The 12,474-nt window shown below is 40.6% G+C and overlaps 1 protein-coding gene across 4 annotated transcripts in view; it reads left to right on the forward strand.

Moving 5' to 3' along the window:
• The window catches only part of Ubr5 (ubiquitin protein ligase E3 component n-recognin 5), a 114,585-nt gene that overhangs the window by 63,287 nt on the left and 38,824 nt on the right, over positions 1–12,474 (forward strand). For all 4 annotated transcript variants that reach the window (XM_076555868.1, XM_076555866.1, XM_076555865.1 and 1 more), the window contains exons 16-22: positions 780–892; positions 2,956–3,099; positions 3,188–3,299; positions 3,485–3,639; positions 3,980–4,177; positions 7,193–7,403; positions 8,650–8,776. In XM_076555868.1, coding sequence (XP_076411983.1) covers positions 780–892; positions 2,956–3,099; positions 3,188–3,299; positions 3,485–3,639; positions 3,980–4,177; positions 7,193–7,403; positions 8,650–8,776 — 1,060 coding nt within the window. The remainder of the gene's footprint in view (positions 1–779; positions 893–2,955; positions 3,100–3,187; positions 3,300–3,484; positions 3,640–3,979; positions 4,178–7,192; positions 7,404–8,649; positions 8,777–12,474) is intronic.

Genomic DNA, 12,474 nt, shown 5'->3' on the forward strand with positions numbered 1-12,474 from the left:
ACCCCCAGTGCCCTACAGTGAGTCACGGGCACCGTGCAGGCCTCAGCAGACAGCAGGGTACCCCCAGTGCCCTACAGTGAGTCACGGGCACCGTGCAGGCCTCAGCAGACAGCAGGGTACCCCCAGTGCCCTACAGTGAGTCTCAGGGCACCGTGCAGGCCTCAGCAGCCAGGTGCTGTTTGTCTGACTTGTCAGCACACTAACGTTGAAAACCCTTTGTATAGGTACTGTGTGCTCCCTTGCTGTGTTGTTACTGCTGTGCGACTGTTGACGTGGAAAGACAGGACCTAGAGTTCATTGTCTCAGTCGTGTTTGACAGTCGGAGTTACAGATAGGTCGGGTTCTTTGTAGTCGTCAGAGGAGATGCCCCACTACACACTTTGTGTCCCCGTCTTTTTGAGACTCTTTATTTTGTATATTGGTTATGACATGATTTCAACTTTTGCTTAGGATTTATAGAATTTTAAAGCTAGGCTTAGAACTGTGCCTTGGATTTTAAGCTCCTTGAAAGGCACACTTTGAAGTTATATGGTGGTTTTAAGAAGAACGTAGCAGATAGTCCTTTTTAAATGTTGGCATGCCCACATTTCGGCCCATCTCAGTTTGTAGTGATGTTAGTATAGTTAGGCAATAACCAATTGTAGCCCTTCTTTATTTGACGTGGGGGGCGGGGTTTCTGCGTTCCTGTACAAACATCATTACTGGTGTGCTTAGATGGACTCTGTAAAGATTTTTTTTTTTGTTTCTTTTTGGTACTTAACGTTTTGTTGTTGTCTAAGAACGACGTCGATCAACTCCTGCCCCGAAGGAAGAGGAAAAGGTGAACGAAGAGCAGTGGTCTCTACGGGAAGTTGTTTTTGTTGAGGATGTCAAGAATGTTCCTGTCGGCAAGGTTCGTTGAGTACAGATGAGAGTTAGTTACTGACTGCCTCGTTTTAGTTACCTGAGGATGTTGATGGTTCGTGTCTGGACCCCTTTCTTCAAGGCAACCTTTAGATTGTCTCCTTCCAGGGTTCCTTTAGTCTCAATTTTGTGTCACTGACGGTGAAGAGATGATGCTGTGCTGTATTAGTCAAGGCTCTCTAGGGGAACAGAACACACACACACACACACACACACACACACACACACACACACACACACACACACACACACACAGGATTTATTATAATGGCTTACAGCCTGTGGTCCAACTAATCCAGCAATGGCTATCAACCAACAGAAGGTCAAGAATTCAGTAGTTGTTCAGTCCATGAGGCTGGCTCCTAGCAGGTCTGCACTGGACTCCTGTGAGGAAGTGGGTTCTAATGCCAGGGAAGGCAAAGAGCCTGCCAGTGAGAGCACTTTGTTCTTCCCTAGCCTTTATGTAGGCTGCTAGCAGAAGGTGTATCTCATATTAAAGGTGGCTTTTCCTCCCTCAAAAGATCTGGATTACAGGGGCAGCTCCTCAGTTCTAAGATCCAGATTAAAAGTTGGTCTTCCCACTTAAAGTGATTTAATTAAGAAAAAATTCCTCACACGTGTACCCAGCCCCTTGAGTTTCAGTTAACTCCAGATGCAGTCAAGTTTTGACCACCAAGAATAGCCATCACATATGCCTTGAGCATTGGAGGGTGATGTTTTGTTTTTAGGTTAATTTGGGATAATTTTACATGTACAAAAAAGTTGAAGAGAGATACATTACTATTTTTTTTAAATAATATTATTTGTGAGGTGTGTGTGTGTATACTCACATGAGTGTGTACAAGTGTGTGTGTGTGTGTGCCTGTGTGCTGAATCCCTTGGAACTAGAGTTCCAGGCCCTTGCAGGATGCTTACTGTGTTACATATGCACTGGTCCTTATGATTATGAAGCATGTGCTCTCGGCTGCTAAGCCATTTCTGCTGCCCCGATAAACTGCTTTGGATACAGTCATTACTGGAGCTGTGAGACTGCAGACGGAGATAACTTGTAACATTAAGCATTGCTCTGTATGAACCACTTTGTGTTTTCTCCTCTTTTCCCCCTGAAGATTTTCCTTCTAAGAAGCCAAGTAAATAGAAGCCATTTGCTTGAATGCTATTAATTGATCCTTTTGTCCTTGGTCCATATTTTAAATATTCCTACAAGTAGAGAAAATCTGCAAAGTGAGGAGGTTTTTTTTAATCTCTTTTTGGTAGTTTTCTAAAATTGGATGACCTTTGGTTTTCATCTGTACATGATGGAAATGGATGATAACCAATATGGACACTTTCTACAGGCCTTTCTTAGGAAGGCTTTGTCATTAACTTCCGCGTCACTTGAGTTCACACTGGTGTAAACTCGTAAGTATTAAGTAGAAGAGTTGAGATTCAAATGTCCTGACTTGTCTGTCTGCATATGACCCCATCCCCAGTTTGACAGCAGTATGGCCACAAGTTACCTATCTGGAAATTTAAACTTATTAAATAAAACAACAACAACAATAATAATATGCCATGTCTTCAGTCATGCTAATCCCATTTGAAGAGCTTTGCAATTTTCTGGGCTGCTGACCTACATGGATGCAAAAAGGGCTAGGCTGGGTGTATCTGTAATCTCATCCCTTGGGAGGTAGAGGCAGAAGGATCCAGAAATTAGTCAAGGTCCCACTTAGCTGCATAGTGAAGACCAGCCTAGGATACATGACAAAGGAAACAAAGAACGTTCTATCACGTATGCTGCTGAGAGCCATAGAGAAGGAAGCTGAGAGGTCTGGTCAGGAGATGCTTGCACTCGTGATCATGGTCAGCAGTGGCTCTTTTAGTCTTGAATGTGGATGTGCCAGCAGGCTCAGGTTAATGTAACAACGTAGTGCTCATTGAGGATATGTACTTCTAAGGACTGAAGTGTCTTTAGTATTTAGCAGTAAGTCAGTTTGGAAAGCAGAATTTGCATGTTAATTTCATGGGAACTGTTTTTAATGGTTCCCCATTGTATCTGCCTCTTGTTTCCAGGTGCTGAAGGTGGACGGTGCCTATGTTGCTGTAAAGTTTCCAGGAACATCCAGTAACACGAACTGTCCGAACAGCTCTGGCCCGGATGCTGACCCTTCTTCGCTCCTGCAGGACTGCAGACTCCTTAGAATTGATGAACTGCAGGTATCTGCAGGGCTTCTCAGTGCACTCCGCGAGGACTCACAAACTCAGTTGGTTACAGGGAGAGCAGAATTCCCTTTGTCGTTGGCAGGTTGTCAAAACTGGTGGCACACCGAAAGTTCCTGACTGTTTTCAGAGGACCCCCAAAAAGCTGTGCATACCAGAGAAGACTGAAATCCTAGCAGTGAATGTGGACTCCAAAGGTGAGGGCTCAAGTCTTTCCACCTTACACCTGCTGCATCTGGGAACGGAATGAAGTTGTTTGGTGACTTCTTGCCCCGACATGTAGCATAATAGGTTAAATGTGCCTGATTTATTCACAACTGTTGTTGGAGAGGTAAAAATTTATAGATGCCAATTTTTCTTTTCATTTATGTGTCTTTGAAAGGTGTGCACGCTGTTTTGAAGACAGGAAACTGGGTACGGTACTGTATTTTTGATCTTGCTACAGGAAAAGCCGAACAAGAAAATAATTTCCCAACAAGCAGCACTGCTTTTCTTGGTCAGAATGAGAGGAATGTAGCTATTTTCACTGCTGGACAGGTAAGAGTCCATTTTACTTTATAAGAGCAGATACAAGACTGGCATCTTGTGCCACTTAGGTTTTGCCCATTAGAGAGTTAAAAATATTGAGCAAATTCTGTTATGAGAGTAGTTTATTTGAAAATAAATACACATATTGTAAAGTCAATATTGACTCTCACCCCTTTTTTTCCCTTCCTTTTTTTTGAGAGGAGGATTTGATAAGGATCTCTACCTTAGGCTGAATTTGAACTCCTGCTCACCCTCCTAAGTACTTAGAATTTTGGCAAGCATAGTCACAGTAGGTTTGTATAATTATTTTTGATTGGGATCAAGCATTATTATTTTTCATTCATTGTAGGAATCTCCTATTATTCTTCGAGATGGAAATGGTACTATCTACCCAATGGCCAAAGATTGCATGGGAGGAATCAGGGATCCTGACTGGCTTGATCTTCCACCAATTAGCAGTCTTGGGATGGGTGTGCATTCTTTAATAAATCTTCCTGCTAATTCAACAATTAAAAAGAAAGCTGCTATTATCATCATGGCTGTAGAGGTAATTTAACTTTGGAAAATAGACTCGGCATTTTAATTCAGAAGAAATACTGATATCTTGAAAATTCTTGTCCCTTCCCTATAAGAGCAAATAGTTTATTAATAGAACAGAGACAAGAAAAGTCAGTGATTATGTTATAATTTTGTTTAAAAAATAAAGGCATATATGCTGTTGGGATAGCACAGAGGTCAGGGATAAAAATCAGACTGACTGTATAGAAGACTTTTGAGGAAGTGGTATCTGTGAGCGACACGAGAGAGGATTGCTGTCTGTGGTACCAGGCGTCATCTTTAAGACTCTCATTAATGCTAGAAAAACACATTTAGCCAAGAGGTGAGAATTGTATTGGGTAGAGTAGCAGGTGGTCACCCTGGAGAGGGGGACACAGGGTGGCTTGTGTCCTTGCCTGAGGTTCCTGAACTGAATACCAATAGAAGAATTTTGAGGTGGTGAACAGCATTTTTATTTCAAAGATTAGTAACAAACTATTGGGGTTTTAGGGAAGAATGGACAGAAAAGAGATGTTAAAAGAGTCAGATAAAGGCTAGTGTATAGTCCAATTAGATACAAAGCAAACTTGAACTCTTGAAAATGGGAAAGAGGGACAGATTTGATAGACCTGAAGGAAGTAGAAACTGAAAAGCTTGTGACCTCTGTCACAACAGTCAGGGGAGAGCTGTGAGTGATGTGTTTGTGGTGGCGATAAGAACAGCTGGAGTAAAGGTAGAGATGAGGTTGCTACGGTGAAATGGCTGTTGGCTGTAGAAGTGGAGGGGATTTCACCAGACTCCGCAGTTTTAGCTGAGGTGGATTTAGGCAAAGGGGGATGGAGAGATGGGGTTAGGAGGTGTTGAAAAGGGGCTGTGTTGGGCAGCTTGGTGACTTGACCAGAAGGCAGAATTGTGGCTAAAAGGTGATACGGTTCTGGATATAGCTTAGATTTCATTTTGCAAGTAGAATCAGCAAAATTTGCTGATGGCTAAATGCAAGAGATCAAATTCAGAAAGAAAGCAAAAGGTCTTGTTTCTTTTTTGTTGTTGTTGATTCAAAATTATTTATTTGTTTGTTTTTGTGTCTGTCTGTGTGTGCCATGGAGCACATTTGGATGTCGGCACTCAAAGCTTTGTGGCGTTGGCTCTCTTCTTACTTGGGATCTAGAGGTGGAGCTAGAGTTGTCAGGATTCCACGACAAAGCACCTTGGACTGCTGAGCTGTCACAGCCCAGAGGGTTCCGAAAAGAAGCTGCTGTTTATGGAGGAGCATCTAAAGACATTTAGGAAGTCAGGGTTAGACGTGTGACCTTGAGGGGCGTCTGTCACACATCCATGTGGACAATGGAGAAGGAAAAAGAAAAACCTAAGCCAGAAAACTAAGAGATAGAACAAAATGCAGTGATTTGAATGTGGCATGAGCAGAGCTACAGATTTATTTGTTTTTTGTTTTTAATTCCCTGTGCTTATTGCTCTAGGGCAGCATAGCTAAGCATGGTGCTGATAGTGTGAGGCCATGTTAGGTCTAGCAGGTTGAGGATGAAAACCCCTGTAGAGTTGCTGATGCCAACCAAGTGACTAGTACACTGTGTATCATAGCAGTGTATTAACAAAATGAAAAAGTGTGTGTTGCTCAAGTGCTGTGCTTTGGGTTTTGGAGAGACTTGTGAGCATTGTGGCAGAAGTTTGCCCTGAGTGGTAGTTAATTCCACAGTGAAAGCAGCCTTTCTCACCTGTCCCAAGTACTTTTACGATTTACGTTCTCATGTGGACAGTGGCCCTTCTTCCCCATAAAGTTGGGGGAGGAAGACTTTATTGAGGCCGTTTCCTGGCAGATTGTCCTTGTCCTTGACCCTCTGTATTCCCATAGATATCTGCTTGTTTCTAGTAAAAGTTACAAATAATGAGCTTGCTTTTTAAGATAAAACAAGTGCTTTCTATTCTATTCAATGTTCCCTCTCTTTAGTTTTTTACTTGGTACTGTTTTTGTGTTTGTTTGTTTAAAAGATTTGTTTTTATATGTATACGAGTGTTTACAGGCATGTTTGTGCAGTGTGTGGATTCCTGGTGCCTGAGGAGGCCAAAGCAGAATGTCAGATCCCCTGGAACTGGAATTGCAGAGGGCTGTGGGTACTGGGAACTGAATCTGGGTTCTCTGCAAGAGCATCATGTGCTTTTACCTGCTGAGCCAAATTCTCTACCTCTGAAGTACTTCTTTGTGCTATGAGACAGCTAATGATATTTTCTGTGCACACGTTGGAGCACTGTTATGTCTTTGATAGTTAGATCTATTTTCTATTTTGGAAATTACACCCTATCACAATTCCTAAAGAGTTCAAAGTTTTGTGTTCCATGTAGCACACCATAAATAGACACCTTTATTATTGTGTGTACATGATTGGGGCGTGGTACTGGGAGGTCCATGTGGAAGTCAGAGGACAGCTTATGGGAGTTGGTTCTTTTCACCATGTGGGCATTGGGGATTGATTGAGCTCAGGTGGTCAGACTTGGTGGCAAGTGCTTTTGATCTACTGAGCCTTCTCCTGGGCCCGAAGTGTAACTTACAACCATGAGGTGAGAAGAAGTAAGTTGGAATAAAATGTACATCCTTTGTTTAATTGGCTGACAGTATTGTCAGTGTTCTAATTTGAGAGCTTGAGTAAATACCAGGGTGTCACTAAACATGGTGAGTTTATCATACCCCAGGCAAGCCCATTCAGTTCTAGCTGTATGACTGGTTTCCCATTAGCTGCAAAGTTGAGGTAGTTTTGAAAATTGAAAACATTTACTTAAGCATGTTTCACAGAAAGTTTCTACTCTTTTTAGTTGTCACCTACACACTATCCTTCTAGAATACAGATGAATTCAGCCACTTTTGCCAGGCCATTTGCAATCAATTTCTACTTATTTGAAGATTTGATTACATTATAGTGGCCATGAGGCATTTTTGATGTCTGCAATGTTGGACATGTTTGCTATTCATTTCATTGAAGTTTTTTTTTCCCCCTCTTTTGCCTGAGTACAGAAACAAACCTTAATGCAGCATATTCTTCGTTGTGACTATGAGGCCTGCCGACAGTATCTCATGAATCTTGAACAAGCAGTTGTTTTAGAGCAGAACCTACAGATGCTGCAGACCTTCATCAGCCACAGATGTGATGGGAATCGGAACATTCTGCATGCTTGTGTATCAGTTTGCTTTCCAACTAGCAATAAGGAAACTAAGGAAGAAGAGGGTAAGATTCAGAACCAAAACAAGGCCTTGGAAAGAACTTTAAGAAGAGAAATTGACAAATTCCTGTAGAGAACATATGTGCTTTTTACTTTATTTTATATAATCTGGAAGGTCTGACTTTGTCAGGTGGTAAAAATAATTCTAAAGGTCAGATACGGAAGCCAACAGTAAGTTTGATCTGTGTGTCTTGATTGTCTTTAATTCTGTGGATAATAAAGCTGAGATTGTTGACAGTAAATGAACTAATGAATTTTATAAGTACAAATGACTGTTTTAAAGAGTGCTTTTAATTCAGTGTACATGTCTGTGTCTGTGGATATGTGCACATGGGTGGGTACACGTGCCTGAGAAGACCAGAGGCATTGGATCCCCTGGAGCTGGACTTACAGGCAGCTGTGAGTCACGGTGCTGGGAACTGGACTCTGGCCCTCTGGAAGAGCAGTGAGTGTTTTTAATTGCTGGGACATCTCTCCGCTCCCTAAAATAATTCGTTTTTAATTTACATGTACGTATGTTCACCTGCGCACATGCGTGCCAGTGCTGGGGAGGGGGAAATGTTAGATCTCCAAGAGATGGGGTCACAGGTGAATGGAGCTGGGGAACTTGGGTCGCTGTAAGAGCAGCAAGTGCTCCTACCTGCTGCGCTGTCTGTCTCTCCAACCACCCCTTCCCTCCCCGAAATGAATTTACACATAGGAATGTGGTGTTCTCAGCCACCAGAAATGTTTGTCCTGTTGTTTGGAATGTAGAAAAAAAATAAGTTACTGGGTTGTTACATGTTTCTGAAAAGTAAGGTGGCTTTTTATTTTGGCCATGGCGTTTTTAATTGCCTAAATGATGAAGAACTTAAGTGCAACTTTGTAATTATTTTGAATTCTGCTGATGCTATTGCGGTAAGTGCATTTTGAATTGTGATTTGCAAGTTTCATTTTTATCTCATCAGAATTCCTGAGATTTGTTTATAAATACCATACATATAAACTAAGATGGATATACTAATGAGTGAGTCATTTTATTTCATTTTTTTACTTAATAGTTAAAGGTAAATTTGTGTCTACTTAGTTTATATGTTGTTGAAATGAGGCAGAATAAAGAAATAAAGGTCACAGTTCAATCTGTGTCATGGAGAATAGTTACCTGCTATATTAATTGAAGCACTAACACGGAGGAGTTAGTGTCGGCTGGCCAGTCCATACTATCAGTTGTTTTCAAAGTTTAAATCATCATGTTTTCCTCTTATGTTTCAGAGGCTGAGCGGTCAGAAAGAAATACATTTGCAGAAAGGCTTTCTGCTGTAGAGGCCATTGCAAATGCAATATCGGTTGTTTCAAGTAATGGCCCAGGTAATCGGGCTGGATCATCAAGTAGTCGAAGGTAATACAATTTTTACAAGGGAAATTTAATTGGAGGAAAAAGGTCCCAAGTACAGAAAGCAGTGTATCTCTTACTGTCTTGTGCATGAATTGGTGGGTCCTCTTTTGTTTGTTTTTGGCTTCTTCCAATAACACTGGGGAAATGTCTGATAACTAATTAGAGTCTGAACACTAGGATCTCTGACAATTGGTAAATGAGATGATTTCAAAACAGCTCCGACTTCATCATCTTTTGAATGTGTTCTGAACTTTTTATTCTTCTTAGGTAGTTGTTTTCTTTAGATGAAGAACAAGGAACACAGTAGAATCATTGACCAAAACAACAGCAGCAACAACAACAACAACAACAAAACCCAACCCTCAATCTTTTAATTTTCATATTGCTTATTTAGGTCCATTCCTCAGATGTCTTAATGATCTGGGAAGAAATAAAAGGCTGGTGTGTATTTTGAATGTTTGATTTTAAATTTTCAGGTATTCTGAGTTGTTGGGTGGATAATCCTTTATAACCTATGAAAATTGCTAGGTGTTGGATTAGATGATAAACAGACTCAGTAGTTTTCTGTAGGAGAAAGGATAAGTTTATTTTAGATAAGAGAGAGTCAAGCTTCCTGGTTGTTGACAAATGGCCTGTGAAAGCACTGCTCCCTGGGTAGTAGGTAGCGAGGCAGGTGGAGAAGCCTACTTCAGGCAAAAACACAGTTGGCCTGTTTTCTGCTACACACTCATCTTTCTCTTTCAAAATGGTTTTTTCTTCAATTGGCATTAGGAAAGCTACCAAGCTGATAGTTTTCCTGAGCTCAGAAAGATCTAAAAGTGAGACTTAACAACTCGGTGACCAAATTATAATTTTAAATAGTACAGAAACATGTATACTGTACAGAAGGGAAATTACTACCAGCTTACTTATCTAGAACTACATTAAGCAAAGCGTTTACTCTAAAATGGGAAGCAACTTAAATTCTTCATCAAGAAATTAGTCTCTGAATTATTTCAGGTATTTCATTTTCTCAGAGAAATTACAGGTGCCAATCACTTTGGACTCTGATATGGTTGGTCCAATGCCAATACTGCCATCTTTTTTCATATAAGGATTATTTTGAAGGCAAAGACTAAAAGGAGCTTCAAGAGTGGGCGATGCGTCACTCACAGAAATAAATTGGCAGAGTAAGCTCCTTTGAGGAATTTGCCGAAGATTCCACTGCAGTGCTCTTAACCAGTGCAAACTGAGGGCTGCGGTTGACCAGATGACAGCAGGAGGCTATTATCCGCGCCGGGCAGTAGGAAGTCACAGACTGCTTCACTGAAGTGAGCCTCCTCTATCCTACAGTGGAGTGTGTAGGCGATGCCTGCCCCTTGAGGAGTGTGCAGGCTGGGATTCCTGGGCTGTGAGCTCAGCACTGATGCAGTTTCACTGTTGAATGGAATACTGTAATGACGTCAGTGATGCTGTGACTCAAGTTTTGTTGTGTGACTCGATAGTTCCTGAGTACAAAGGGCAGATTTAGTGGAAAGCTTGATTGATGCATCTGATTACAGGTGTATATACTCTAGCGATTGTTAATCTGGAAGACACATGACCTTCACTTTTTTATCACAGTGTTATATTTGAACATGACTGGATTCTAAGGCTTCTGTAGCATGGATATAACGTGCTTACAAAGAGGAAATTACACCATCCTTGAATTCTTCCATATTGTCAGAAAACACGATGACTCCAGGCAAGCCTGTATGAAGGAAGAAATGTCAAAACTCTGAATCTTAGCAGCCAAGGTGGTACCTCCTCAGTATTGTCCTCAGCCACTGAGGATCCAGGTGAATCTCCATGAATTGTGTACAGCATCTTGAAGAATAATTTTCTTTTTGTTTTTGTTTTTTTATTTTTTTAAGAATCTGTATGAGGAGCTGGGCAATATACTAAAAAGTGTTCCCAAGACCTAATGAAGAAAAAGGTTAAGGACAATTTTTAAAAAATGACAAGGAATGACCCCCTCATTTAATATTGAATTGACTACGTCACAACAGCAAAGTTGGGAGTTACAAGTTCAAGATGAGACTTTGGTCCCAATTTCCTTCATTTATTCCTAATGTACTCTAAGCTAGAAGTTGGAGAATACCCCATGTGTCTGCTTTGGCCTATGCAGTGTTAAGTTTTAAAAAATCTGGATGCCTTTAGATGAACATGTATAACATGAACTTGGCAAAAAAACAAACAAACAAACAAACAAAAAAAAAACCACTAGTTTGCCACTTCAGGAATGAGCACTTTCCTTACCAAGCCCCAAACACATTTATTTCCAGGTTATTTGCAGTGCCTCCCTTTTTACTGCATCTTCCCATCTGGGCTTTGAGAACAACATGTTGGCACCCCAGCATCTGTCATCCCAGTGCATGTTCACTGGTGTGCTCTGCCGTGGGGAAGAAACCTGCTTTTTTCCCTCTGAGTGATAACTTTGAACAGAGAAGTGACTTTGACCGAAATAGTCATGGTACTCTGCTCCCTTCTGTCTTGAAAACCTTTCATCTTAAATTTCTAAATTGGGATGTAGGGGAGATTGTTCAATAGATATTTATAATAGTAAATCTTTTAAGAGGTAATACAAAATAAAACTTACTTGGGGGTCTTCCAGTGTTTGTTCCAAAAAGTACACCACAAATACGTTTCTAAAAAACGCATTCTGTTCCTCTTCAAAGAGACTGTCGTGCCCTTAAGTTTTTCTTATAAAAGCAAACGTATGTTGATATGGAAAAAACACATTTACTCAGAGATTAAATAGTTCTTATAGTTGGAGACTCCAAACATTAACAAGATCATTCAAGATTATTTATATTATGCTTCTCTCATAAATTATTAGGTCTTTCACAGTAGAAGTCATATCTTGGGATTATGGCTGCATGGGACAATGAAGTCACCATCTGTTATCTTGCCCTTATAATTGAGTTTCTGCTCTTTATTTAGAAGCTTTAAAACTTGTGGCTCAGTGGAGGGGTTTGTGCTCTTATCCTGAGCGAGATTGTGTGGCTGGATAAGCTTTTACTCAGGTACAGTACAGGTTTGTGTGCAGGAAGGCACTAGTTCCCCTATGAGGTCTTTGTGAGTAGTTATCTTTTTAGTGATGTAAACCACCTGTATAGTGTTCTTTCTTTCTATAGCAGGAAGAAAAACCAAATCAAGCCCTAGACAGTAACATTTTTAGTTTTACTAATTTCTTGAAGGTGTGAGCTGTACTGTTTGTTGAGGCTTTTTGTTTTGTTTTGTTGTTTTTTTGTTTTGGGGGTCTTTTTTGGTATTGAAAAATCTGAATTGTTCTTTGTTTTAAAATTGCTCATGTGGATATTAGTTTAATTACTTTTGAGTTCACAGAAAAGGGATTTAGTAGGCTAATAATCGTTTTGTACTAATCAGTTTTATTGATATTTGTTATTAATTTAATTTTTAGGAAATGGGACCGAAAACCTTTGTTGTAATGTTTAGCTCTAAATTTACCCTAAGTGTGTGAAAGATTATTTCTAATCTTCCTTCCCTGAAACTTTTGTTCCCTTAGCTCTAGTTTGTTGGGGGCGTCAGTTCTTTGAGTGTTACATGGGCACTAGACTCCTCCCTAGCGTTATTTCTACCCTCTGCTGACTCAGGCTGTGATCACAGATTGGCATGTGCACTCCATTTCCCTTGCCTGGGCTTCTCAGATGAGCACTTCT

The sequence above is a fragment of the Peromyscus maniculatus genome, chromosome 20 (assembly GCF_049852395.1).
Source record: "Peromyscus maniculatus bairdii isolate BWxNUB_F1_BW_parent chromosome 20, HU_Pman_BW_mat_3.1, whole genome shotgun sequence".
NCBI lineage: Eukaryota > Metazoa > Chordata > Mammalia > Rodentia > Cricetidae > Peromyscus > Peromyscus maniculatus.